Source organism: Capra hircus, chromosome 2, assembly GCF_001704415.2.
Source record: "Capra hircus breed San Clemente chromosome 2, ASM170441v1, whole genome shotgun sequence".
Taxonomy (NCBI): domain Eukaryota; kingdom Metazoa; phylum Chordata; class Mammalia; order Artiodactyla; family Bovidae; genus Capra; species Capra hircus.
The window spans coordinates 44,407,378-44,435,266 of NC_030809.1; the positions used below are offsets into that span (position 1 = coordinate 44,407,378).

The window sequence follows — 27,889 nt, forward strand, 5'->3', positions numbered from 1 at the left end:
CTAAATACTATTTATGGATGATGTACAACAAAAAAGGAAAAAGCCATTGAATTCTAGGAAGGCATCTGGGTTAAAATGAATAAAAAGCACACTCTATACATGTCTGATTATCCTTTGTTTGATAAACATTTAAGAATTACATCACCTGTTGGTCATTAAGGCTTCCCTGTACTAAGGAGTCAATGAAAATATGCTGACTGAAGTTCCTTCCTTTTCGTTCTTTAATGATTTTCTTTAAAATAGATTCCAGTTGCATAAGGGCTTAGAGAAGAAAAACAAAAATGATTTTCATTTGTGAGGATTGAACAATTTTTTGTATTTCTACAATGTTCCTATGTGCAGAGTAAAACTTTCAGTTAAGAGAATAATAACAATTTTTAAAGCTAATTTAAAGTCTAATATTTCTCATTTTGCTAACTTGAACATGTACCAAAATGCATAAAACATATATGCACAATTTAACAAATAGCTAAATCAAACGTCCAGGTCAAAAAGTAGAACGACTCTACCCTTTAGAGGACTTTTACATATATACCCCTCTGCTGGTATTATTCACCTTCCTTCTAAATTCTGTCCTCTTAATTCCATTCTTCTCCCAAATCAAGCATCACTCATTTAGAAACTCCAACAAGTGTGAAATAGTCAGAAAAGTAAATTTCTATAACCTAGAAGATTAATCCAACTTCCAAGAAAATTATCCAGAGATCATTTCTCAGGCCCCATCTTACTTGACCTATCACAGCACCTGGCTCATTTGGCTCCCAGGATCCACTCTCCTGGGCTTCACACTTTGCTCCCACTTTACTGCCTGCTCATTCTAAGGATCCTTTGTCAGTTCCTTTTCATCTCTCCAATTTCTTAATGATGGAATGCCCAAGGTCAAGGACTCCTTTTCTTAGATCTTTATTTATACTCATTACCTTGGTGATAACCATTCTCATGCTTTAAATACAATCTATGGATGGAACACTCCCAAATTTAGGACCTCTTTCCCCTGAATTTCAGACTTGTATCAAACAATCAACTCAGCATCTCCACTGAGATGTCTGAAGTATACTAAACATAACATATCCAAAACTGAAGCCATGATCTTCCCCTTCAAAACTGGATCTTTCCATAGTATCTGTCCCATCTGATTTCCTAGCAATTTCATTTTCCAACTACTCAGGTCTAAAACCTTGGTATTTCCTTCTCTCATACCTCACATCTAATCTGGCCATCAATGTTGGCAGTTCTAATTTTCAAAATATAGAATTATTCTCCCTTATTCTTTTTTTAAAAAAATATTCTATTTTCTGCTACCTTCCACCTAGTCCAAGCCACATTATTTCTCTTGCCCAGTTCCCTGCAGTAGCCTCCTAATTAGCCTCCCTGCTTCTGTTCTGAGCCCGGAGATGACAGCAGCCCAGTCACACCAAAGCCAGACAAAATCTGTTCCACTCCCATCAGTCTTTCTGGTCTTCTGTTCTCCTAACTCATTTCACTCCAGCCATGGAGTTCTCTGTTGTACCTCAAATATATCAGGAAGAATCTTACCTAAAAGACTGTCCAACTACTTTTCCTCTACATGGAATATTCTTTCTCCCCCTGGTCATGTGGATGTATTTATAAAATATATAAATATTTTTTTACTCAACATTATAATTGCAAGAATTTTTTTTTATTTTGTTGCATTTCTTTTATAACATTTGTCATGTTGATATTATTTCCTTAGCAATTCCTATATTATTGGATATTTAGATTTTCTTCTGTTTTTCTACTTGTAGAAGTATCACTACAAAGATATTCATGAGCATTTTCTTATTTTAGATAATTTCACTCATTATAACTCTTACTTAACATGCATTTTTAAACTGCTTTCCCAGGACTGTACCTTTGCACTTTCCATTAATCCTGTAGGCTGTACCAGCACTACAGTACTCTCATTCTGAGTAAGTGCTAGAGTTTATTGACTAATTGACAGCCTTTCCCTCTCTTTTATTTAAGAAAAACTTTCATAATAGGAAATGTAGGAAAAAACATAAAAGGAAGAAAAAACACATGACCTATAACTTCATGAATCAGATATAACCCTATTAAAACTGGGCACATTTCCTTTTGTCATTACTAAAAATTAAGAGTGAAAAAACTTACCATCTTCATATTGTTTTTTCCGAGTTGTACTTTTATCAAGTGATCCATCCAGAAAGCCTTTTCCAATCTCAGACCAAACCTGAAAATAGCAAAGCATACCTATTATTTAGTACATAAATTTTCCAAATAATACCATGCAATCTAAGCTAATAACTGAAGAACCTCTGTCTCACCAACAGAACTGTTAAATTCTCCCTTTCACATGGAAATCATTTATTCCATTGTCTTTGAAGATAAGGCACGAAATATATCTTACTAAAAAATATATATATATATCTCTTACTAATTTCATTCAAAGTACTTTCAAACTAATTATAACTAAAAAGTCAGTTTCCTTATTTTCAAAGGAATATGAATGAAAAGGAAGAGGAACTATCAGTAGAGTCAATTTTCAATTTTTTATTACAATGGCACTGGTGGGTAAGTAAAATTCACTGCAAAATGGTAAAATGGAATTTGCTCAGTCGTGTCCAACTCTTCGCGACCTGATGACTGTAGGCTGCCAGGCTCCTCTATCGACTGGATTCTCCAGGAAAGAATACTGGAGTGGGTTGTCATTCCCTTCTCCAGCGGATCTTTCCGACCCAGTCATTGAACCCAGGTCTCCTGCTTTGCAGGCAGATTCAGGCAGATTCTTTACCATCCGAGATGAATTCCAAATTTTTACTTCACCATGATAACTGGAAGGGATTTCCTGGTGGCTCAGTTGGTAAAGAGTCTGCCTGCAATGTGGGAGACCTGGGTTGGATCCCTGGGTCGGCAAGATCCTGGGAGAAGGAAATGGCCACCCACTCCAGTATTCTTGCCTGCAAAATCCCATGGATGGAGGAGCCTGGCAGGCTATAGTCCATGGGGCTGGAAACAGCAGGACACAAGTGAGCGACTTCACTTGACTTCACTCTTCCCTTTTGTTCTGCACCTCAAAGATAAAGTTAAGATGATAACTGGTAAGCACTGGCTAAGATGTAGGAAAAGGTTAAAAATTAGTGTAAAGTTTGGAGACAGCAAACAATAGGATTTCAATACTGGATACTTAGTCATGAAAAATTTTCTTGATAATTGAGAAATTCTGAAAGAACTTGTGGAAAAAAGAAAATAAATAGGTATTTTAAAAATATTCATAGTTATGAGTCCTCAAGTCTTACCTTACGAAGATATGCCTTTCAAACTATTTAAATGTAAAAAATTAAACTACTAAATGTACTGTAAAAACGTGCAGCAAATGTTTATATTAGGAATACCCTTTAAGTGAGAAAGAAGTGCCTAAGTACAACAAACAGCACAGGGTAAAAATTTATGATGAAAAAGTTGAGTTAATTTAGCTATTCCACCCCAACAAAAAATGCTAAACAAACTAAAAAATCAACAGCTCTTCTTGGATCTCTGAGACAGAATAGGGCCCTAGGCAAACTGAGGCCCCCAAGACTGGAGAGAGAGGTGAAAATGGGAGGCACGTCTTACTGTAGCAGACTTACAGGTGGAAATTATCTTAGAACCAGCGCTGGGGCAGGAGAACCTGAACTCAAACTGACTAATGGCTGGAGATTCACTATACACAACTCTGACAGTCAAAAACAGGTAAACCTAAAATTGCTTTTTTAAAAAAAAGTCTTTTAAAATACACTATAAATAAAAGTAAAAGCAAATGAAAATTGAGATAAAAAATTAAAAGCTCTTGGTAAGAAAAAGAAAGACATTGACTGAAATACAGGTAGAGGACATAAGAAGGCATCCCACAAAAAAGAAACACAAGCTGCTCAGCAAAAATATTAAACAATGTTTAACTTCACAAACAAGAAGAGAATTAAAAATTTTAATTATGAAAGATCATTTTTTACTTACTAGATAGGCAAATATTTAAAAGATGAATAACTGTGTCAAAAACACAAGGAAAGAGCAAACTAATGTTGGTGGGATAATAACTAGGACCATGTTTTTGGAGGGCACTTCAGAAACACAGTATGCAACTGGGTGTGAGATGTACATTTTTTCACGTTAACACCTGTGAAATAGAAACGCATCTTAGAGCCGATGATATCTCCCAAGTATGGCCAGCCAAGCAGCAGGCATGGTGCAGGAACGCTGCCCCTGCATTCACAACCCGGTGAGTACTTCTGGTGGCTCGGCTGGACAACAGCACCCTCTTAGAGTTTCAGACATTAAGGACATTAAAAATCACTTAAGGCAGGATTTTAGGTCATGATTATGGTATGAAAACTTTCCCTTGACAACTTCCAGTAACATTAAAAAAAAAAAAAAAATACCAGATTCCTGCCAAAAATAGAGACTTTGTATCTAGTCACACACAAAAGTATGCAATTTGAATCTAGTCAAATTAAACCCAAATGAGGGACATTTTACAAAATAATTGGTCTGTACTTAAAAAAAAAAAGTCAACATCAAGAAACAAAGAAAAGCTGAAAAACCATTTCATGTTAAAGAGGTTTGACCACTAGAAGTAAAGAAATCTGAATATGGGCTCTGGATAAAAATATGGTATTAAAGCTAAATTTCCCAAGTGTGGCAACTATTTTGTTGCTATATGAGAGAATATTCTTGTTTCTGTGATGTACAAACTGAAGCATTTAGGGGGAAAGAAGTAAAGTGTCTACTCTCAAATGTTTTGGGTAAGGAGGAGAGGAATGGATGGAAGGATGGATGGATAGACAAACGGATACTGAATGGAAAAAGTAAATGGGGCAAAATGTAAACAACAGCTGAAGGATATCATGAGAGTTCCTAGTACTAGTTGCCACATTTCTGTATATTTGAAATTATGACTTCTACTTTGAAATTCTAAGGAAAGAAAAGTAAAGAAAAATGTCAGCTTAAAAGTACCGAGAATAGAGACTTCCCTGGTGGTCCAGTGGCTAAGACTCTGAGCTCCCAATGGAGGGCATGAGTTCAATCCCTGGTTGGGGAACTAAGATTCCACATGCTGTATGTGTAATAAATATATAAAACATTAAAAAAAATACCCAGAATAGGAACAGGTATCAGCAGCTTGGAATAAAATCCTAGAAATAACAGTGGAGTTACTTTTTTAAAAATGCTCTCTCATCAACGTGAAAAAAAATCAGACATCAACAACTGAGTCAAAAATTGATTCTTCATTAAAATAGGAAAACATTTTAGGAATCCTTTAGCCAATTTATTTTACCTGGATACCCTGAGCAGTTTATTAAAGGAAGTGGAATTTAGGATGATTTTTTCCAGTTTTATTTTTATACTCCTGAACATGTGAACATTTTCTAAGAAATGGACATTTTTCAATCATCAAACACAAGTAATAAAACCATCTTAATGGGAAAACGGATAATATTAAACAGTGACAGAGTACTAAGCCACAGTTCCTAGTGATTTTGTTTTACATGCATTGCATTGATTATTTAACCTGTTTTTATAGATTTGAAGAAAATAAGGAATAACTGATCAGAGATCTAAAACTTCAGTGAAATAAATAACTTAAGTACAATTCAAAACAAATTAATATAATGTTGAGACTGGTAAAAATAGAGAATAATAAAGTCCATATGAGAGTCCAGAAAAAAGCAAATAGTAACTCAATCTTCAATTGAATTCTCCTTTTTTCAAATCATATTCATTTCATTAGTACTTTAATGCTCCATCAAGTTTAATTTCTTTCAGTAGAGGATACAGTCTAGTGCTACTAAGTGGTTTTTCTCTTTATCCTAGAAATTATCATTATAACATACTTGGTTTTTGTTTTCGTTTCTACCATGCAGCACAACCTGCAGGATCTCAGTTCCTCAATCGGGGACTGAATCCAGGCCACAGTAGTGGAAGCCCAGAATCCTACCCACTGGGCCACCAGGGAACTCCTGACATACTTGCTAAGTATTCAAGACAATTGTTTTAGTCATTTTTTAAGTTTCAAAAGGTAACTGCTTAAAAAGGTAATTCTTAAATTTTTTAAAAAGGCAACAATTATCTTTCTTACATTGTTTTTAGCCACAAACAAGGACACTCTGTTCTACAGAATCTTAAAACTTCTTAAGAGGCGAGGTCTACATTCCTCAAGTATCCAATTTGATGAAAGAGTAAACTTAAATTTGGCCTTAGACTTACTGTGCCATGATTCTTCTGGAAGCGAATGACTTCCTGTTCATCTTCAAATGTACTGCCCATTACCATCTGTGTAACAGACTTCATAGCAAAGCCAAGCATATGCTGGCAGAGGGGGACATGCTGGGACTCTGGGTACGATAGCCATTTATCCAATAATTCTTCCGAAAGCTGAAACAGAACAGAAAACCACAATGATTTTCTATTCCCTCCTACTAAATCTTAGAGAACTCCATCAAATAGATTCATTTCACAGAGTTCAATTCTGTAACCAAGGCAAGCAATCAGGTGTTTACTTCATCTGTCAGACTAACACTGGCTCTACCAATAATTACATCCCTAGCAGTTTAGGTTCAGATTCTGTCAAAGGGCTGATATGTAAAACAAAACAACCACAACAATAAGAACGGAAAATACAAGTCATTTAAAGGCTGGGAAAACCTTGAACCTAAAGGAACTTTTAATATTAGAGTCTTAGTATCAAATTAAAAATAGTAAAGATTCACCACAGAGTAGCTGTGATCTAGTAAACAATAAGTATACAAATGTGTGAAAGTCTTAGATAAGCTACAGTGACAGAAATCTCTCAGGGTCTCTTTGTCATTCCTTCATCCACTGAATATTTATCAAATCCCTTGTGGAACAAAACACAATGTGTAAAAAAAGTGAAAGTGAAGTCGCTCAGTCGTGTCCAACTCTTTGGGACCCCATGGACTGTAGCCCACCAGGCTCCTCTGTCCATGGGATTCTCCAGGGAAGAACACTGGAGTGGGTTGCCATTTCCTTCTCCAGGGGATCTTCCCAACCCAGGGATTGAACCCAGGTCTCCCGAATTGCAGGCAGACGCTTTAACCTCTGAGCCACCAGGGAAGCCCAACAATGTGTAATAAAAAGATCAAAAGCTTTGGAGTCAAAAAATCCTGGGTTTACTTCTGGCTCTTAGAAGCAATGTAACTGAGCAACTTGCTTGACTTTTCCAAGGTGTAGGTGTCTCAAAAGTTAAACAGGGATGACATTTCCCACTTTTTATGGTTGCTGTGATAGGGATAATCGTACTTACATCACAAAACACCGTAACTAGGTTTGTAAAGTAAAATATATGTAGACCCTTTCATGTTAGGAACTCAAATTTAAGTTACTTTGCCGTATCAACTCTATGAAAGTTTTGTCATAGTGTAAAGGGTCCACACATATGCTGCTATCATAAATTTTGAAAATTTATTGTATCTTTATATTTCCCATTACAATTCTGTTTCAAAAAGTTCCAGAAGAGGGACTGACTTCCAGAATGGTGGAGTAAGACTTTGGTGATCTCACTCTGCCTTTAAAACAATGAAAATACGTGCAAAACCACTAAACAACTAACATTAACCATTTTAGCACTTTGGCAATTAACCAAAACTCAATACCCAATGTGAAGTGTCTATTCAACAGGAACAACTGGACCTTGGTAAGATAGTGAGGTCTCTGATGTTTTTAACCTAACATTATTTGATTTCATTTCTCTCCCCATCTCAATGGTAGCATTGCAGAAAACAGCTCTAGTAAAAGCATCATCACCATTGCTGACCAAAATGGTCACTGAAAATGGACAACTAGGGAACCCCAAGGCTTTATCCCTCCCCAAAATTAAGTAATGAGCTAGCTAACCTGTCAGAATCAACTTCTGAAGAACTCTGGAATACAGTAAAAAAAACAATTAGGGGAAGGCTTGATGAAGAAAGAAGCAGCCGCTCCGAGGTAAGGAAGTACTGTGGCATTTTAAACAACCTGGTCTGATTCCCATATCCCAGAGAAGCAGCAGCTAAGAGAACAGCAGCACACACTCCTAATGCAAATTGCTAGAAAGCAATACAGTCATTTTGGTAAAAAAATATTGTGGCCGTGAGTCTTAACCTGAAAACTCTCATTAAGGACAGTCCCTGACTTGCCCAACTCTGAGCATTCCTACAGCTATGACAGGTTCCTAGGTGACTTCTGCTGAAAACATTTAAAGATGCAGGTATTGGCTACAACAGCTGGTGAATGAAACAACAATTGGGACAAGCAATAAACACCAAGAAGACACGGAAGGAAGAGATTGGGAGAAGAGACATCTATGGGAATGAGAGCTCAGATAGCATGATAAAGTTAGAGTTAATAAGAGAATTTGGCAAGGTTAATGACTATAAACAGGATCAATATGCAGAAATCAACCATATATATAACAAAAATGAAATTTAAAAACTGTACCATTTAAAAAACTACTAATTATCTAAGAGTAGATTTAATAAAAGATATATAAGATCTCTTAAAAGTGAAAAAATTATTGAGAAAAACTAACGACCAAAACTAAAAACCAAAAAGTGGGAGGGAATTCTTCCATATTCATGGATTGGAAAATTCCATAACATTGTGGACAAGGAATGTTGCCTACCATTCCAATAAACAAGGCATGTTGCCATCAAGCCATCAGTCACCGCAGCCCCTCTTCCCAAGACAGCGTACCCTGAGAGGATTCAGAATGAAGAAAAACAGGATACTGGTCCTAGGTTCAGTTCAGTTGCTCAATCATGTCTGACTCTTTGCGACCCCATGGACTACAGTATGCCAGGCCTCCCTGTCCATCACCAACCCCCCGAGTTTATCCAAACTCATGCCATCCAACCATCTCATCCTCTGTCGTCCCTTTCTCCTCTCGCCTTCAATCTTTCCCAGCATCAAGGTCTTTAAAATGAGTCACCTCTTCGCATCAGGTGGCCAAAGGATTGGAGTTTCAGCTTCAGCATCAGTCCTTCCAATGAATATTCAGGACTAATTTCCTTCAGGATGGACTGGTTGGATCTCCTTGCAGTCCAAGGGACTTTCAAGAGTCTTCTCCAACACCACAGTTCAAAAGCATCAATTCTTTGGTGCTCAGCTTTCTTTATAGTCCAACTCTCACATTTATACATGACCACTGGAAAAACCATAGCCTTGACTAGATGGTCCCAGGTAAGTAGATGTGTATCTGAGGAATAATTTTAATGCGCCCAGACTCTTAAATAAATTTCTCATATGAAGAAAAGCACTAAAGTCACTAATTTGTGAAGTCCTGTTTTTGTGATCAGCAGTAGTCTTTTGATGTTTGACTACACAGTTTTCTCAGGATACACAGGAGTATATGCTGGCTTCTCCTTTACCTCTACAGACAATTCTGTCTGGCAAAGAAGGAGATAGGGGTTCAAACCCTGATCTAGGAAGATTCTATGGGCTGTGAAGTAGCTAAGCCCATACACAACTATTGAGCCTGTGCTCTAGAGCCTGGGAGCTGCAACTACTGAGCCCACATTCCCTAGAGCCCATGCTTCACAAGAGAAGCCACCACAGTGAGAAGCCTGCACGCTGCAACTTGAGAGTAGCCCCAGTTCTCCACAACTAAGGAAAGGACAGTGCAGCAATGAAGACCCAGCACAATGAGAAATAAATAAAATTAATAAAATTTTTAAACAACAGTTCCTCAGAGCCATCTGAGAGGCTGTTCCCCATGCTACTGTTCCCACTAAGGTCCCCAAATAAAACATAACTCACAATTTGTACGTTGCAGACTTTTCTCCAGCCAACAAAACTGTACATACATCAAGTGACCTATACAGTTACCTGGTTTACGATAAAGGGAATATTACAGTACAATGGAAAAAGGATGATCTTTTCAATAAGTTACGCTGGATCAACCGGATAATCATGTAGGAAAAAAAATGTTAATCCCTTCCTCATTCTTCGCACAGTAATAAACACTAAACAGATTATAGATCAAAGTTTGAAAGATAAATATGACAACTCTGAGAACAAACATTAAATGAATATATTCATGACAACAGGTTAAAGACATTTTATATAAGATTTAAAATGCAGTAAACATAAAAGCAAAAAAGAAAAGAAAAAAGTCAGACTACACTAAAATTAGTATCTGTTCATCAAAACAAGCTTGTTGAACTTGTTCAGTTGCTAAGTCACATTCAACTCCTTGCAACCTCATGGACTGAAGCACACCAGCCTTCCCTGTCCTTTACCATCTCCCTGAGTTTGCTCAAACTCATGTCCATTGAGTTGGTGAAGCCACCCTACCATCTCATCCTCTGTTGCCCTCTTCTCCTCATGCCCTCAATCTTTTCCAGCATCAGGGTCTTTTCCAATCAGTCAGCTCTTCGCATCAGGTGGCCAAAGTATTGGAGCTTCAACTTCAGCATCAGTCCTTCTAATGAATATTCATGGTTGATTTCCTTTAGAATTGACTATTTGGATCTCCTTGCAGTCCAAGGGACTCTCAAGAGTCTTCTCCAGCACCACAGTCTGAAAGCATCAATTCTTTGGTACTCAACCTTCTTTTACAGTCCACCTCTCACATCCATACATAACCATTGGAAAAACCATAGCTTTGACTATATGGACCTTTGTTGGCAAAGTAATGTCTCTGCTTTTAAATATGCTCTCTAGGTTTATCATAACTTTCCTTCCAAGGTATCTTTTAATTTCATGGCTACAATCACTGTAGTGATTTTGGAGCACAAGAAAAGAAAATCTGTCACTACTTCTGCCACTTTTTCCCTTTCTATTCACCATGAAGAATTGATGCTTTAGAAATGTGGTGCTGAAGAAGACATTTGAGAGTCCCTTAGACAGCAAGGAGATCAAACCAGCCAATCCTAAAGGAAATCAACCCTGAATATTCACTGTAAGGACTGATGCTGAAGCTGAAGTTCCCACACTTTGGCCACCTGATGCGAAGAGCCGACTCACTGGAAAAGACCCTGGGGCTGGGAAAGACTGAGGGCATGAGGAAAAGAGGGAGGCAGAGGATGAGAAGGTTAGATGGCATCATGGACTCAATGGACATGAATCTGAGCAAACTCCAGGAGATATGAAGGACAGGGAAGTCTGGAGTGCTGTAGTCCATAGGGTCGCAAGGAGTCAGACATGACTTAGAGACTGAACAACAAAAACAACATTATTAAGCTCTGTTTCTAATGAAAATTTAATGAATGTTAAGACTATCACTGATAGTCAAGAGGTTCACTGTTTTTTTTTTTGGATAGTAACACAGGTTAGTGTAAAAGAAAATTAATATGTAGAAAATAATAACTAATAAAAAATAACATAAATGAAAATACAGAAATTTAAATCACCCTACAATCCAGCAGTGATAATTACAGATAACATTTTTCTATATAGCTTTTCATGTTTTTCTATAGTGTATCTATGTATATGTGTACATATGTGTGTGTGTAGAGGTATACTTTGAACAATGTAATAATTCTCTACAAACTGTTCTATATATTGGTTTTTTCACTTATCATCTGTTATGGGTTGACTGTGCCCCCCTCAAAAAAAGATCCTGAAGTTCTAACCCCCGCAGTGCCTGTGAATGTTACCTGATCTGGGAATAGGTTCTCTGCAGATAATTTAAGATGTGCACATTAAGGCCTTAACACAATATGACTATGTCCTTATAAAAAGGGGAAATTTGGACACTGAAACATACACACACACACACACACACACACACACACACACACACAGGGAGACCTCATTATAAACAAGAAGGCAGAGACTGAGGTGATAAATGTACAAAATGGTCAGCAAACTACCAGCAACTAGGAACGAGGCATGAAACAGACTTTTCCTCAAGGCTCTCAGAAGGAACCAACTCTGCTCACACCGGGATCCTGGACCAATAGCCTCCAGAACTGCGAGACAATACATTTCTGTCCTTTAAGCCACCAAGTCTGTGGTACTTTGTTACGCTAGCCCTAGCAAACTAATATATCACCTTAAAGCCATCTCCCCATGTCAATAAATAAATGTCTTTGCCATCTTCCTTAACATTTTCATTCTCATCCACTGCAAGGATTTATGATTCAAATAATCCTCTACTACTGGAAATTTAAGTATTTTCTAATTTCTGCCTCAATAAACAATGCTTCGGTAATCATCTTTACCATTTGGCTTCTTTTGACATGAAATTTCTGAGTTAAGAAGTCATTTTTTAAGCTTTTACCACACTGCACTGGGGAAAGCATATATCAACTTATACTCTTACCACCAAAATGCCCATTTCCCATACCTTGGATAGTACTAAGTGTTGTCATTTTATAAAATCTCTGTCGGTCTAACAGGTAAAAAAACCCCAACACTGCTTTACTTGGTTTATTTCATGCTAATTATTGACAGGCTCCAGATAAGTTTCAAATTTAATGGCCCTCTACATGTTTTCCATAAAGTACTGCATGTTCACTTTTTTAGCCATGTTTCTATTGGGGCTTATATCTTTTTTTTTTTTTTTTAATAAAGAACTTTGTGCCTAGCTGGTTTTTAAATGAAGTCCAGGATGTATCTTTCTCCAGTTCTAAGTGATGAGTACTCAACAGTTTTCTGGTGACCTTTCTTCCGTGAACTATTACACACTAAAAAAAGAAAAAACCTGAAAATGGTACTCCCAAACACCAAACCTGGGCTCCAATTGGTATCCTAAAAACCTATTCGGACAACATGCGGCTTATCAGAGAATTTAATTGTGAATACCTCCCCCCAGTACCAGATCATTGCTGACTGTGTAACGAACAGATTAAATGCTTTCAATCTATGCTGGGAAAGTCTTTTTTTTACCCTCTTTTAAGCTTTGGCCATAAAAATTTTATTATCAATACTATCATTTGTATCATAGAACTGTATTATGATCTGCTCATCCATTTATTTTGCACAGTATTTTACAATACAATGCAAATATTAGATATGATTCATACAGTTTTTTATTCTGGACACAAAGCTAATGCATCTGCTAGAAGCTTATGTGCATCTCATTTAGTTTACGAATCTTGAATCTGTTCATGAATTTTGGTTTATCAATCTTGGTTATGTACATTAGATGGAAATGCTAACAATCTGTTGAGCTTCATCTGACAGTGTTAAATCAATAAGTTCAATAATTTCGGCTATTAACATATGACTACTGAACTGTCAACGGAGAGGATTCTGTAAAACTGTCATAAATTCTAAGATCCAGAAATATTTGTTAAATCATAGTTTAACTCAAAAGACATAGGAGCATATGGGGTTGAAGCACTGAAGACAGAAATTACACTCACAGAATTAGAGTGCAGGTTCACACACAGCCTTGGAGCAGAGACAGTCAGGGCAGGAAGGAGCCAGAACTTACAGGATGAGGTTTGAGAGGGTTAGAGAAGAGTCAGAACACAGAACTCAGATCTGGATTAAAAAAAAAAAAAAAAAAAAAAAAAAACAAGGAAAAGGTTTGTTGTGTCAGTATGAAATTAACTTACTTTGGAGTGATAACTGGTAAACACCCCTGTTCTACAGAAAACCATTAGTAGGGAGGAGGAGGAGGCTCAGACCACATCCTCTTCAATCATGTTCTTGCTGATTAAATATTAATTGGTATTTCTGACTAATGAATAAGCTAAGTAACTGGCTTGTGCTAAGGGGTTGACAATATAAACCTGAAACACATTTCTCATGTATGGACCCAGTCTATGCGCCAAAGCTTGAAAATATGATGGTAAGAAACGTCTAAATTGGGAAATAATTTCCACTTTGATTTGCCTTTGATCAGACTGGAAAAGGAAAAAAAACACAATACAGATAAACAATAAAAAAGACTGAACATTTGGGAAATAGAGCCTATGATAAAAGATTAATGAAGTTTGAATTACTTAAATCAGAGAAGAAAGACTAATTAAAGCTTTTAACAATAAAAAGTACTGAAAAGCATAATCACTGGAAGCAAAGCAAAGAGAAATGGGTAAAATTCCCTGGAGATATACAATTATATACCAAGATTCTTATGGACAAATGTAAGGTATTTAAACAGATAGAAAGATTCTGATTCACGAATGCTTAGACAAAGGTAACATAACTTGCTTTCAGGAGGACAATCGGGTGTGACAGGACCAGCTATGACAACCCAAGCAGGCAGCCTGAGAGGTCCAGAGAACATAATAATACTGAATAGTACTGACAACGATGAGAAGGTAGACATTAGATATACAAATCTCCTGACGGCCCTGTGAATAGTGGCTATCAGTGAGAAAAGGGAATTGGAAAGGAGAAAGACTAATCAGCTATGAGTAAAAGCCTTGATCAGTTTCTCTTTGGAAGCAAAACTGTGCAGAGAGGAGCCAACATGTTAATTAATGCTTACAGTAAACTCACTTGGAATCCAGTGAGTTTGAGATTTAAGCCAGACCCAAGCCAGCCTCAAATCTTGAATGTAAAGTGTGAGTTCCAAACAGAATTGGAGAATAAGGGGAAAAAATGGTATTAAGCATTTATCAAATATAATTTTTAAAAAGTAGATACTGTAGGATGAATCAAAATGGTATCCTCTTAAGAATTATCAACTATTCTACAACTCAAAAAAGTCACAAAAGTGCTTAGAATGTGCAGTCTGAACAATTTTAGAAGGAATGAACATATTTAAGGTCAAAGAAAACGGACCAAGTAGCTACTACATACTAAATCCTGTTAAGTCCTTGAAAAAGCATGACCTCATTATATGATGTCTGGAATCTGCTTAAATACAACCCAGAAAGAAAAGAGGGGAGTTAAGTAAGGGAAAGATAAAATAGGACTGCATTGAATTTGATAACTGTTAAAAAGTTTAGTGATGAGCATATGGATGTGTGTTATAGTATTCTATTTTTATTTAAATTTTCCATGATTTTTACAATTATTTACTCTATGCAATGTGAGAGACAGTGAGATGTATTTGTGTACTTGTGAGTGTATGTGGGTTTACTCTATATAGAACAGAAAGGACTCCCATGTAACCTTCCAAATGGGACAGATTTAGGTCCATCAACTATTAAAACCCTGCATGAAAGAAGTAACACATTAGATGAACTGGAAACATTAACAAGGAGATACAGTTTCAGAGGAGCAGGAAAAATACAAGGAGTCAGGGGAGCAGGAAACAAATGGCAGGAAAACCTCAAGCAGAGGAAGGAAAGGTATTTTTTTGAGTATGACTGTGTTGTAAGACTTGATGTTAGGAATTTTACATCATGACCTCATATAATCCTCACAGCCAATCTGTAATGTGGATGCTATTAATATTATCCTCAATTTAAGATAAGGCAATAGGACTTTCTTGGTGGTCCAGTGGTTAAGACTCTGCACTTCTAATGCAGGGGACATGGGTTCAATCCCTGGTCAAGGAATTAAGATCCCATATACTGCACAGCATAGGCAATAAAAACTCACAAAGGTCAACCATGCAGATACGAAATGACAGAAATAAAACTGAAAGCCTTTTCTCCAAACTTAGGGTGTCTCTGCTCTATACCATATTGCTATTTACCAAGAAGCTGCATAAAACATACAACAAAATAAATAACTTTGAGATGCATTGAGTCTGCATGCCACAACTAAAGATTCTACGTGCTGCTGGTTTTGAGTTGGGTCTGAAAACAAAGAACAGGTCTATTGATACAACACTGCTCTAAAAATTTCTTCAGGTTCTCCTATTATACAGAATGAAGTAAGTCAGAAAGAGAGAGATAGATATCGTATTCTAACACATATGTACAGAATCTAGAAAAATGGTACTGAAGAACTTATTTACAGGGCAGCAGTGGAGAAACAGATATAGAGAACAGACTTATGGACATGGGGAGAGGGGAGGAGAGGGTGAGATGTATGGCAAGAGTAACATGAAAACTTACATTACCATATATAAAATAGATAGCCAACGGGAATTTGCTGTATGGCTCAGGAAACTCAAACAGGGGCTCTGTATCAACCTAGAGGGGTGGGATGGGGAGGGAGATGGGAGAGAGTTTCAAACGGGAGGGGATATATGTATACCTATGGCTGATTCCACAGTTTATTGTGATCCACACAGTCAAAGGCTTTGGCATAGTCAATAAAGCAGAAATAGATGTTTTTCTGGAACTCTCTTGCTTTTTCCATGATCCAGCAGATGTTGGCAATTTGATCTCTGGTTCCTCTGCCTTTTCTAAGACCAGCTTGAACATCAGGGAGTTCACGGTTCACGTATTGCTGAAGTCTGGCTTGGAGAATTTTGAGCATTACTTTACTAGCATGTGAGATGAGTGCAATTGTGCGGTAGTTTGAGCATTCTTTGGCATTGCCTTTCTTTGGAATTGGAATGAAAACTGACTTTTCCCGTCCTGTGGCCACTGCTGAGTTTTCCAAATTTGCTGGCATATTGAGTGCAGCACTTTCACAGCATCACCTTTCAGGATTTAAAACAGCTCAACTGGAATTCTATCACCTCCACTAGCTTTGTTCGTACTGATGCTTTCTAAGGCCCACTTGACTTTAAATTCCAAGATGTCTGGCTCTAGATTAGTGATCACATCATGATTATCTGGGTCGTGAAAATCTTTATTGTACAGTTCTTCCGTGTATTCTTGCCACCTCTTCTTAATATCTTCTGCTTCTGTTAGGTCCATACCATTTCTGTCCTTTATTGAGCCCACCTTTGCATGAAATGTTCCCTTGGTATCTCTAATTTTCTTGAAGAGATCTCTGGTCTTTCCCATTCTGTTGTTTTCCTCTATTTCTTTGCATTGATCACTGAAGAAGGCTTTCTTATCTCTTCTTGCTATTCTTTGGAACTCTGCATTCAGATGCTTATATCTTTCCTTTTCTCCTTTGCTTTTTGCCTCTCTTCTTTTCACAGCTATTTGTAAGGCCTCCTCAGACAGCCATTTTGCTTTTTTGCATTTCTCTTCCATGGGGATGGTCTTGATCCCTGTCTCCTGTACAATGTCACGAACCTCATTCCATAGTTCATCAGGCACTCAATCTATCAGATCTAGACCCTTAAATCTATTACTCACTTCCACTGTATAATCATAAGGGATTTAACTTAGGTCATACCTGAATGGTCTAGCAGTTTTCCCTACTTTCTTCAACTTAAGTCTGAATTTGGCAATAAGGAGTTCATGATCCGAGCCACAGTCAGCTCCCGGTCTTGTTTGTGGTGACTGTATCGAGCTTCTCCATCTTTGGCTGCAAAGAATATAATCAGTCTGATTTTGGTGTTGACCATCTGGTGATGTCCATGTGTAGAGTCTTCTCTTGCGTTGTTGGAAGAGAACTGGACATGGAACAACAGATTGGTTCCAAATAGGAAAAGGAGTACGTCAAGACTGTATATTGTCACCCTGCTTATTTAACTTCTATGCAGAGTACATCATGAGAAACGCTGGACTGGAAGAAACACAAGCTGGAATCAAGATTGCCGGGAGAAATATCAATAACCTCAGATATGCAGATGACACCACCCTTATGGCAGAAAGTGAAGAGGAGCTAAAAAGCCTCTTGATGAAAGTGAAAGAGGAGAGTGAAAAAGTTGGCTTAAAGCTCAACATTCAGAAAATGAAGATCATGGCATCTGGTCCCATCACTTCATGAGAAATAGATGGGGAAACAGTGGAATCAATGTCAGACTTTATTTCTGGGGGCTCCAAAATCACTGCAGATGGTGATTGCAGCCATGAAATTAAAAGATGCTTACTCCTTGGACGGAAAGTTATGACCAACCTAGATAGTATATTCAAAAGCAGAGACATTACTTTGCTGACTAAGGTCCGTCTAGTCAAGGCTATGATTTTTCCAGTGGTCATGTATGGATGTGAGAGTTGGACTGTGAAGAAGGCTGAGCACCGAAGAATTGGTGCTTTTGAACTATGGTGTTGGAGAAGACTCTTGAGGGTCCCTTGGACTGCAAGGAGATCCAACCAGTCCATTCTGAAGGAGATCAACCCTGGGATTTCTTTGGAAGGAATGATGCTAAAGCTGAAACTCCAGTACTTTGGACATCTCATGCAAAGAGTTGACTCACTGGAAAAGACTCTGATGCTGGGAGGAATTAGGGGCAGGAGGAGAAGGGGACGACCCAGGATGAGACGGCTGGATGGCATCACGGACTCGATGGATGTGAGTCTGAGTGAACTCCGGGAGATGGTGATGGACAGGGAGGCCTGGTGTGCTGCGATTCATGGGGTCGCAAAGAGTCAGACACAACTGAGTAACTGAACTGAACTGAACTGATGGCTGATTCATGTTGAAGTTTGACAGAAAACAACAAAATTCTGTAAAGCAATTATCCTTCAATTAAAAAATAAATTATTAAAAAAGTAAAGAAACATAAGGTTTTATTTTAAAAAACTTTCTTCAGTTTTTCTCCACTCCCATCATTCCAACTTACACAGGAAGTCTAGGTGTTAAAATTGTTTTGCTTTTGTTTCTGTTTCAGAATTTCAGGAGAATAAAAATCAGCTGAGAAAGAAGGCAAGAATACCAAAGACAAAGACACACTAATAGCCAAAATATACAGATGGTCTCCAACCTACAATTTTTCAACTTTCAACAAGGCAGAAAAGCAATAGGCATTCAAAAGAAACTATACTCTGAATTTTTTTTATTTTGATCCTACCCTGGGTGAGTGATAGGAGGTGCGATATTCTCATAACGCTGGGTGCAACAGCAGCCACAGTTTAGTCAGCCACGTTCGTGATCATGAGAGCAAACAGCCCTTAAGTATACAAACATTCTGTCCCCAGACAACCATCTGGTTTTCACTTTCTGTACAGTATTCAATAAACTACATGAGCTATTCAACACTCGATTATAAAACAAGGCTTAGTTTTAGATGATTCTGCCCAACTGCTGGCTAGCATAAGTGTTCTGAGTGCATACAAAGCGGGCTAGGCTACTAAGTTATGATGTCCAGCAGGTTAAGTGTATTTAAATGCATTTTCAACTTATGATATTTTTTTAGTTCACGATGGGTTTATCAGGACCTAACCTGATTGTAAATCAAGGAAGATCCATATATTATTATCTGTAAAACAGAAATCCAGATCAAACTAGTTTACCTTGAGCAGGAGAGCAAAATTACTCCGCAGACAATTAGTCACACCATTTTCGTACAATTTTTTCCTCATGTGATTTTCACTCACGTTCCCACTATCAGACTGATACCTTAATAATGACTTCAGCATGGTTTCAAAAGGGTCCACTGAAACAGACATGATTAAACATTTCTAAGTCAAAGTAATCACTCAAAAAAAAAAAAAAAACTCCCGCAAAAGAACAGAGATCAGAAAGGTATGGGACTATAGCAGAGAGGCCAGGAACTGTTTTTTTCCTAACTCCTTTGTCTTTTCTAAATGTGAACAGTTCAAGAGACAATAAAAATTGCCAACAAAACAATACCCAGTAAATTGGGAATTCCACTGTAAACCATTAATACTCAAGTAAATTTTCCACTGCATGACAGCATGTATCTTTGTAAAAGAACTCACTCCATCAATTTTAAGACAAAATTGATGTTGTATGTGTAACTCTCGAGTATTACAGTTTAAACTATTTAGCTGAGTCCAAAACCTTTTCTTTTCTCCTTCACTCACTTTTATGTGTTTCTTCAATGACTATATTGTTTTCACACATACACAAATACACTGTCACTTTAAACAATTAAAACACAGTAAGATACTAAGAAAATAAATTCATCTAAATCTCACCACGCAAGAGATACTCACTGTTAAATATCTGAGGTTTTTGTTTTTTTTTTTAATAGCTGTTAACATTTTTTTTTACCAGCAAGACAGAAAAATCTGTCAGATTTTGCAAAGAACTACAGCCTCTTCTTTCAGAGTACATCTCTCAGTTCACTCTCCTAATCATTCAAATACCATTTACAAGCTCCCAACTCGTCACCACTGAACTATAAATTCCACAGGAGCAGAGGCCATGTCTGGTTTTACTCATCTTTGTATTTCCTAACAGAGACAGCCTTCCATGTTGTGGAAAATTAGTGATTAAGAGCACAGACTCAACCCAGACAGCCTCGCTTCATGTCCCAGGCAAGAATACTACAGTGGGTTGCCATTTCCTATTCCAGGGAATCTTCTCATCCAGGAATCAAACCCACATCTCCTGAAGTAGCAGGTGGATTCTTTACCACTGAGCCGCCTGGGAAGTCCAAATGCTCTTACACCTTTACTCTTTCAGATGTAACCTTGAACTATTTTTTCAGGTTCAAAAAAAAATCCTGTTGGCATTTGCACTGGGGTATTTTTCATATATATCTATAAATTGAAGGAAGAAAATGATCATTTAAAAATACTGTGTCTTAAGTGAAGTGAGGTGATTAATATAAAGACTTCAGCACAATGTCTGACATATAAAGTATTTAATAAATGCTAGCTATTCCTAAGAGCAGTGTATGGACCTTCATCTATAGACATCTATTCTTAAAAGATAAGGATCAGCTAATTAGAAAGACAATCAGACTTACGTGTCTTGTTGGGGTTGATATGCTGCTTTAGTACATCAACAGTGCCCAAACTAACCACAAGACGCCTGCCAAACCAGAAAGAGACTACAGGCCCGTATCTCTCATGCAGATTAACCAGGAACTCGTGCAGACTTCCACTGTTCACAATATCTGGAAGATTACCATCTCTGAAAAAAGAGCAATATTTGAAAAAATAATTTAATATGGAAGAATCAGAAAAACAAAAATACTAGTTGATTCTGAATTAACTGTGTCAACAGATGAAAACAAAGATAAACGAAAATCCAATTACTGCAAAATCCAAAACTATTATATTTGACTTCTCACTTTTGGTAGCTACACTTAGATATGCATTTGTCTGATATTTTGAGAATTCATAACACTTCACATCAACAAAGCTGCACAAGAACATCTGACTTAGACACTGGAAAACGATCCAAGTTTGCAAAACCTCATTCTGAGACAGCAATGGATGCCACCCTAGGCTATTAAATCACAGGTGAATTTAAATCAGCTATGGCAATTTTTTCTTATTCCATCTTAATTCTATCTTTCTATTTTCAACACTCTCTGGCTAAGGGAAGTGAAAAAAATTAAAGGTTTTGATTTATACAGGCTTCCTTTCATTTATTAACAAAGTTTAGGTGGTATGCCCAAACACAAGTTTAAAGAAAACAAAGGGACTAAATAAACTGAGCAATCTAAAGATATGGTTTAGTTTCTATCCAAAAATTAAGAGCTGACTTTACCTGATTTAAAAAAGCCAAAAAGCCAACTTACTTTTCCTCTGTTGGAGTAATGCCTGGAATTCCTGCAGCTTGTCTGGAAGCCTTAGGAAAAAAAATTTAAATAATTTAGTATAACGAATGATCATATATCCCATAAGTCAGATGTGTTTTGCCAAGACATGTGCAGGACCTTAAATGATGGTTATTCAATTTGGTTGAATCTCAGAGATTATTTATCTATTAAAATAAAAAAAACTGTATTCTTTGTACTGAAAAGAATTATCCTAATATTCCTCCTCTCTGTCAATTAAACTAACGTGTCTGAAGAATTTAACATCTATTATATATCAATTAATATATAAAACCAAGCACATTTTTCTTTGTTCTAAGACTATAAATGGTCTCGTCTGGCTTGGCTTTCAAAAAATTTAATGTCATAATTATAATAGTGTCATTCCTAAAATAGTTCTCTTTTAAGTCAAAGAATTTGTCAAAATACAAAGTGATATTCATATTTTAGGCCTTCCCAGGTTAGTGTAAGGAATCCGCCGGGCTTCCCTTATGGCTCAGCTGGTAAAGAATCCGCCTGCAATGCAAAAGACCTGGGTTCAGTCTCTGGGTTGGGAAGATCCCCTGGAGAAGGGAAAGACTACCAACTCCAGTATTTTGGCCTGGAGAATTCCATGGACTGCATAGTCCATGAGGTCGCAAAGAGTCGGACACAACTGAGCAACTTTCACTTTCAAGGAATCCACCTGCCAATGCAGGAGACACAGGAGACTCAGGTTTGATCCCTGGGTTGGGAAGATCCCCTAGAATAGGGAATAGCAAACCACTCCAGTATTCTTGCCTGGAAAATTCCATGGACAGAGGGGACTGGCAGGCTATACTCCATGGGGTCACAAAGAGTCCGGGTCTCCATGACTGCACAAGTGAGCGCGCACACACATTTATCTTTTGCTTTAATGTAGTTATCATTATCAGAGTAATACAGTCAGAGAGATCACCTTGTATACAAATAAGTAACAAAATAATTTATACCAAATTGTTAAAGTGACAGCCTCTGAAGAATGAACTATAAAAATGTTGGGGCGAATTTTAATTTTTTACAATTTTCTATTGGGTTTATGGTTACTGTATTTAGAGGTTAGCATTTTTATTTTAAAACAAGCATATCACTTTTAAAATAAGACTTCTTTTAACTTTTAAATTAGCTAAATATCTATAGAAAAAATAACCTAAAATATTCAACTTTAGAATCAACTCTGAATTTTGTCTATGATTTTAACTAGTTATTAACCAGAGTTTGGCATTCTGCCCCTTTCTCCCCCTGCTGCTGCTGCTGCTGCTACTAAGTCGCTTCAGTCGTGTCCGACTCTGTGCAACCCCATAGACTGCAGCCCATCAGGCTCCCCCATCCCTGGGATTCTCCAGGCAAGAACACTGGAGTGGGGTGCCATTACTTAACATTATATAAATAAATAGTTATTTATTTGAACATTTAAAGTTTAAACTGTCTTCCATTACATATTCAGAATTGCATAATCATGTTCCTACCATAGGTTGTAAAACATCTAGGCTATTTCTTTCATTTTCTCATTGTTACAGGTAGTGCCATGAAAATCACTGTACAATTTTACTTTTTTCCTCCTTTGGATTATGTATGCCAAGAGATACACTAAGTTCAACAGTACTAATGAAGGAGTTTTACAGTTTCTACTACATACTTACAAGAATACTATCTATATGATAGTATGTGCAACTTGCATTTAACTGATGACAGTGAAACCTACAATGTAAGATTTTATCCTACAGCCTCATCAACAATGGAAACTCGTCAATTTCAATGTATAAAAAGTGGGGGAAAGAATGGAAGGAACTCCATAATTAAAGTCAGTGATACTAAAAAAAAAAAAAAAAAAAGACCCTACTTTTTATTTTCTAGGTTGAAATTATTAATGACTGAAGCAAGCTTCCTGACTTCTCTTCAAATATGATAGAGTGACAACACTCATCAGTGATCTCTTCCTGAAATCCCACAAAATGAAAGTGAAGAAATAAAAAAGGACAAAATAAGGATAAAGAGAATGGGAGAGGAGGCAATAGTGGATGAATAATCTGACCAGTTTTCTTAGAAGTGTTAGTTGTTGGAGCAGTGATTAGTTGACCTTGAGAGGCCTCCTCTGGGGTCTGCAAAGGAGGATTCCCACAGGAAGCAATCAGATTTGTACTTGTAACCACAAAGGCAGAGTAAGATGCAGGACTTTAACAATAAGCAAAAAGTCAGTATACAGATCCATTAGACATCATTCTTGTGACAGCCATCCTTCTGGAAAGAGACCTTAAGATTCTAGATTCAGGAACAACAGGTTGGTGGGTGGCATCCCCAATAATCTTAAGCGAAAACTGTTTCCAACCTACAATTTTATACCATGCCAAGCTATCATTAAAGTGTGAAGCTAGAAAAGATAGATTTTCAAACAAGCAAGATTTTGAAAAAATTTTCATGCACACTCCCTCAAGAAATTATGGAAAATGATGCACTGCAGCAAATAAAAGAATTTAAACAGAAAGAGACAAAGACAGAGACTCACGTGGCATCCAGGAAACAGGGTATACAGCAAAGAGAATATCAATTCTGAATTTTTTCCCATAAAAATAAATACAAACAGAGACATTACTTTACCAACAAAGGTCCATCTAATCAAAGCTATGATTTTTCCAGCAGTCATGTATGGATGTGAGAGTTGGACTATAAAGAAAGCTGAGCATCTAAAAATTGATGCTTCTGAACTGTGGTGTTGGAAAAGACTCTTGAGAGTCCCTTGGACTGCAAGGAGATCCAACCAGTCCATCTAAAGGAAATCAGTCCTGAATATTCATTGGAAGGACTGATGCTGAAGCTGAAACTCCAATCCTTTGGCCACCTGATGCAAAGAAGTGACTCATTGGAAAAGACCCTGATGCTGGGAAAGATTGAAGGCAGGCAGAGAAGGGGATGACAGAGGACGAGATGGTTGGATGGCAACACTGATGCGATGGACATGGGTTTGAGTAAGCGCCGGGAGTTAGTGATGGACAGGGAAGCCTAGTGTGCTGCAGTCCACAGGGTCACAAAGAGTCGCACATGACCAAGTGACTGACCTGAACTGATGTCTTTGAATATTTGAACGAGCTCACTGAAAAGCATTATGACAGAAATGGTGAGATACTTGCACCAAACTACTGACAGGCACAAGTAAAGAAACTCTATGCAAATAGTAAGTACAACCGCTCCCCTCCGCCCTAATCACAGGTCTACAGCTCCAACAGCAGGCGTGCAGAGAGCCTCAGAACTCTGTGTGCTCTGGATAAATGGCTCCCACACCGGACTCCATGTTTCAACATGAGAAATGAAGTGAGCCCCAAAATACCAGGCAAAACACTCCCCTGTGCTTCACTACATTCACAACTCTGAAATAGCTAAAATAATGAGATCAATCCCCACACCTGGCACGCCCCTCGCAAACCCCAACAAAACTTCAATCTGATAATCACAGCCTCACCACTATCATCTTCCTTGAGACCATCCAGAATGTTATTTTCCCTTACATATATTAGATACCACACTAAGCCCAAGACTACCATCCCCAGGTCTTTCTTCATCCCCTAGACTTTTTATTCCTACAGAAGTTTGTCTTCTTTCCTGACCCATCTGTCCCCAACTCAAAACCCCACCTGATCTCAGCCGTTCGTTCCTATGGTTGCACTAGGCCTTGACATTACCAGTAACTTTACCATTCCTGGAGTTTTAACATCAAGCTTCCAAATCTCCAAGCACCTCCTATTTCTCCTTCTATTTTTAATATCTTGACTCCAAAAACTATTTTTACCCCAAACAGACTGTTAACCCACTTACTCCTATACTCCTTTTCCAGCCATCCAGCTCAGATTCCATTGTGCCTTTTAATCACTCTCTTGCCCTGTTTCCTTTGCTCAAAAGTACCTAGCAAAACACAAACCCTAATTAAATCCAACATTCTGTCAACTGCCCTGATGCCACATAATTGAAGGAAAACAGCTGAGGGAACACACAGCTTGCTGCCTAGTCTTATTTTACTTTCATGAATTTCAAATGAGTTGTCTGGAAATCTCGTTTCCCTACTCCCTCACTCTTCTGACCTAGAAGGCTATTTCTCATAAAATAAAAAAACACTGAAAGTTCCAGATAGGGTAGTTCGAACATTCCAATCAAATTCATTTACCAGCAAGAATATTTAAGGTGTTCTGTCAATATCAGGGATGTGCTTGCCAGTATTCTGTTGCTTTACAACTTTTTCTACAAAACCACCACCTTGCTTTGTAGATGATTCCTCATCCATTAGCTTCTTTGTTTTCAGAAGCATCTTTTGAGGCTGAAGAAGGTAAGCAGAGAAAGGTCAGAAGGAGATTTAGAGATACAGCACTTGGCTGTATGCTCCTTCCACGACCCCTTTAGCATGTGAGGCCCAAGAGGAACAAGACCCGGTCTGGACCTTAAGGACTTTAGATTTCAGGAATGAAAGTCGAAAGGCAGACGGAAAAGCAGGCGACAAAAGAAACACTAGGGGAAAATCCTTGGGAATGGATAAAGGCGACGAGCAGCCTGGAGTTTGCTCTCAGACACACTAGAAAATGGAAGTGGGGTGGGCACAGTCACTGCTCGAAAGCCACCGAAGCACTTCGGCCCCGCCCTCCACAGCGGCGCGGCGAGGACAGGGAGGCCGGACCCGCCAACCAGCCCTCAGGCCCCTGCGGCCGCGCCCGCTCCGCCGAGCCTCCGTCCGTGCGTCTCTCGGCGTCCGCGGGTGGTCGAGCCTCCTGCCCTGCTCCGTCTTCAGCGCCGGCCGCGCGCGCCTGCGAGGCGTCACGTGCTCCGGGAGCGGGGCAGAGTGGCGGCGGGAGCTGGAGCCCTCCCCCGGGGCCCGTTCCCTGCGGCCCGCTGCGGGCTGCGCGACGTGGATGCGGGCGGCGGCCTGAGCCCGTGAGGGCCGGGATGGCGGTTACCGGGTAGAGGTAGAGCACCGCTCCCACCAACGCCAGCAGGAAGGTAACAGCGAAGATCGCGAAGTCCAACATGGTGCCTCAGCCCGGGAACCACGTCTCAGTTCCGCGCTCCTCTGCGGCGTCTCAGCCTGGCGCACCAGAGGAACAGAGGGGTGGGCCGGGGCGCCCGCGGGACTTGCGAGCGGATAGGTCGCCCGGGCGTGGCCTGGGTCGCCGGGGGCGTGGCCTGGGCCGCTGGGGGTGTGCCGTGGTCAGCCCTGCGGTCGGGCGGCGAGAAACAGGGAGACCCGAGACGCGGTTCCGGCGGATTCGACTCCGAACACGCCCACGACTCCCGGACCCAGTTGCTGAAGGAAGAGGGACCCCGCCTTCTAGAAAACGTTAGGAGTTATCGTCCTAACCAAGTGTTTTCCAAGTGGGTTTAAAATACATATATCAAAATAAAAACAGCTCAAGTTAATCTTTGTTGTTGCACGTCTGGATTTTCTACCACAGTCTAGTGATTTTTGAATCAAATAAATGGACACATGATTCACAATTATTATGTATTTACTTCATGAAATATGTCTTCCCTTTATTTCAGCATGATCTCTATATTTTTATCATCAAGATTTTGACATCATTTGTCTTCTGTTGCCAGAAATGCCAAATTATCCTGTTCCCAGTCATTGTGGTCCTTGAAAAGATTTGATAGATTATTTTAAAACAATCTTTTCAGGTTTATTGAGTCATATAATTAATATATGGGATTGTTTTCTTTAATACTTTCAAATTGAAGAAATTTCGCTCTTAGCAAAATTCCAGGCGGTAGCAATTGGAATTATCGATAGAAATTTATAGTTAATATTTAGCTTCAGAAATGAACTTTTATCTATGATGTTCAACTGTAACGGAGTTGTTACATATGGTACCATTGTTATTACAGCAAATATTGTAAAACAGTTTAAATTTATGGTAACAATTGTATCACTTATGATTCTCACCATCTCTTAAAGTGAAAGTGAAGTTTTGCAACCCCATGGACTGTAGCCCACCAGGCTCCTCCATCCATGGGATTCTCCAGGAAAGAATACTGGAGTGGGTTGCCATTTCCTTCTCCAGGGAATCTTCCTGCCCCACGGATCGAACCCAGGTCTCCCGCATTGCAGGCAGACACTTTAACCTCTGAGCCACCAGGGCAGCCCTCGCCATCTCTTAAAGCAACAACTAAAGCTGTAGGGTAGTATAAAGAACTTCACATCATATTTAGACCTACATATATATTATTTTAAAAGGAATTTAATATGGAAAAGTGTTCCTAAGCTGACAGTTGCAACCACTATGTTGGCCACAATAATTGTCAAGTGCTTCCAGTCCATTAATGGAACCCTACTGTGTGGATCACAATAAACTGTGGAAAATTCTGAAAGAGATGGGAATACCAGACCACCTGACATGCCTCTTGAGAAATCTGTATGCAGGTCAGGAAGCAACAGTTAGAACTGGACATGGAACAACAGACTAGTTCCAAATAAGAAAAGGAGTACGTCAAGACTGTATATTGTCACCCTGCTTATTTAACTTCTATGCAGAGTACATTATGAGAAACGCTGGACTGGAAGAAACACAA

At 38.6% G+C, this 27,889-nt stretch overlaps 1 protein-coding gene across 1 annotated transcript in view; it reads right to left on the reverse strand.

Annotated features, from left to right (window-relative positions):
* Positions 1–26,645, reverse strand: part of LOC102176567 (cytochrome P450 20A1) — a 43,093-nt gene extending 16,448 nt beyond the window's left edge. Inside the window, exons 1-7 of the mRNA XM_005676390.3 lie at positions 26,281–26,645; positions 21,308–21,357; positions 20,528–20,694; positions 19,104–19,246; positions 6,223–6,390; positions 2,134–2,212; positions 146–261 (exon numbers count right to left, since the gene is read on the reverse strand). Coding sequence (XP_005676447.2) covers positions 146–261; positions 2,134–2,212; positions 6,223–6,390; positions 19,104–19,246; positions 20,528–20,694; positions 21,308–21,357; positions 26,281–26,352 — 795 coding nt within the window. The 5' untranslated portion in view covers positions 26,353–26,645. The remainder of the gene's footprint in view (positions 1–145; positions 262–2,133; positions 2,213–6,222; positions 6,391–19,103; positions 19,247–20,527; positions 20,695–21,307; positions 21,358–26,280) is intronic.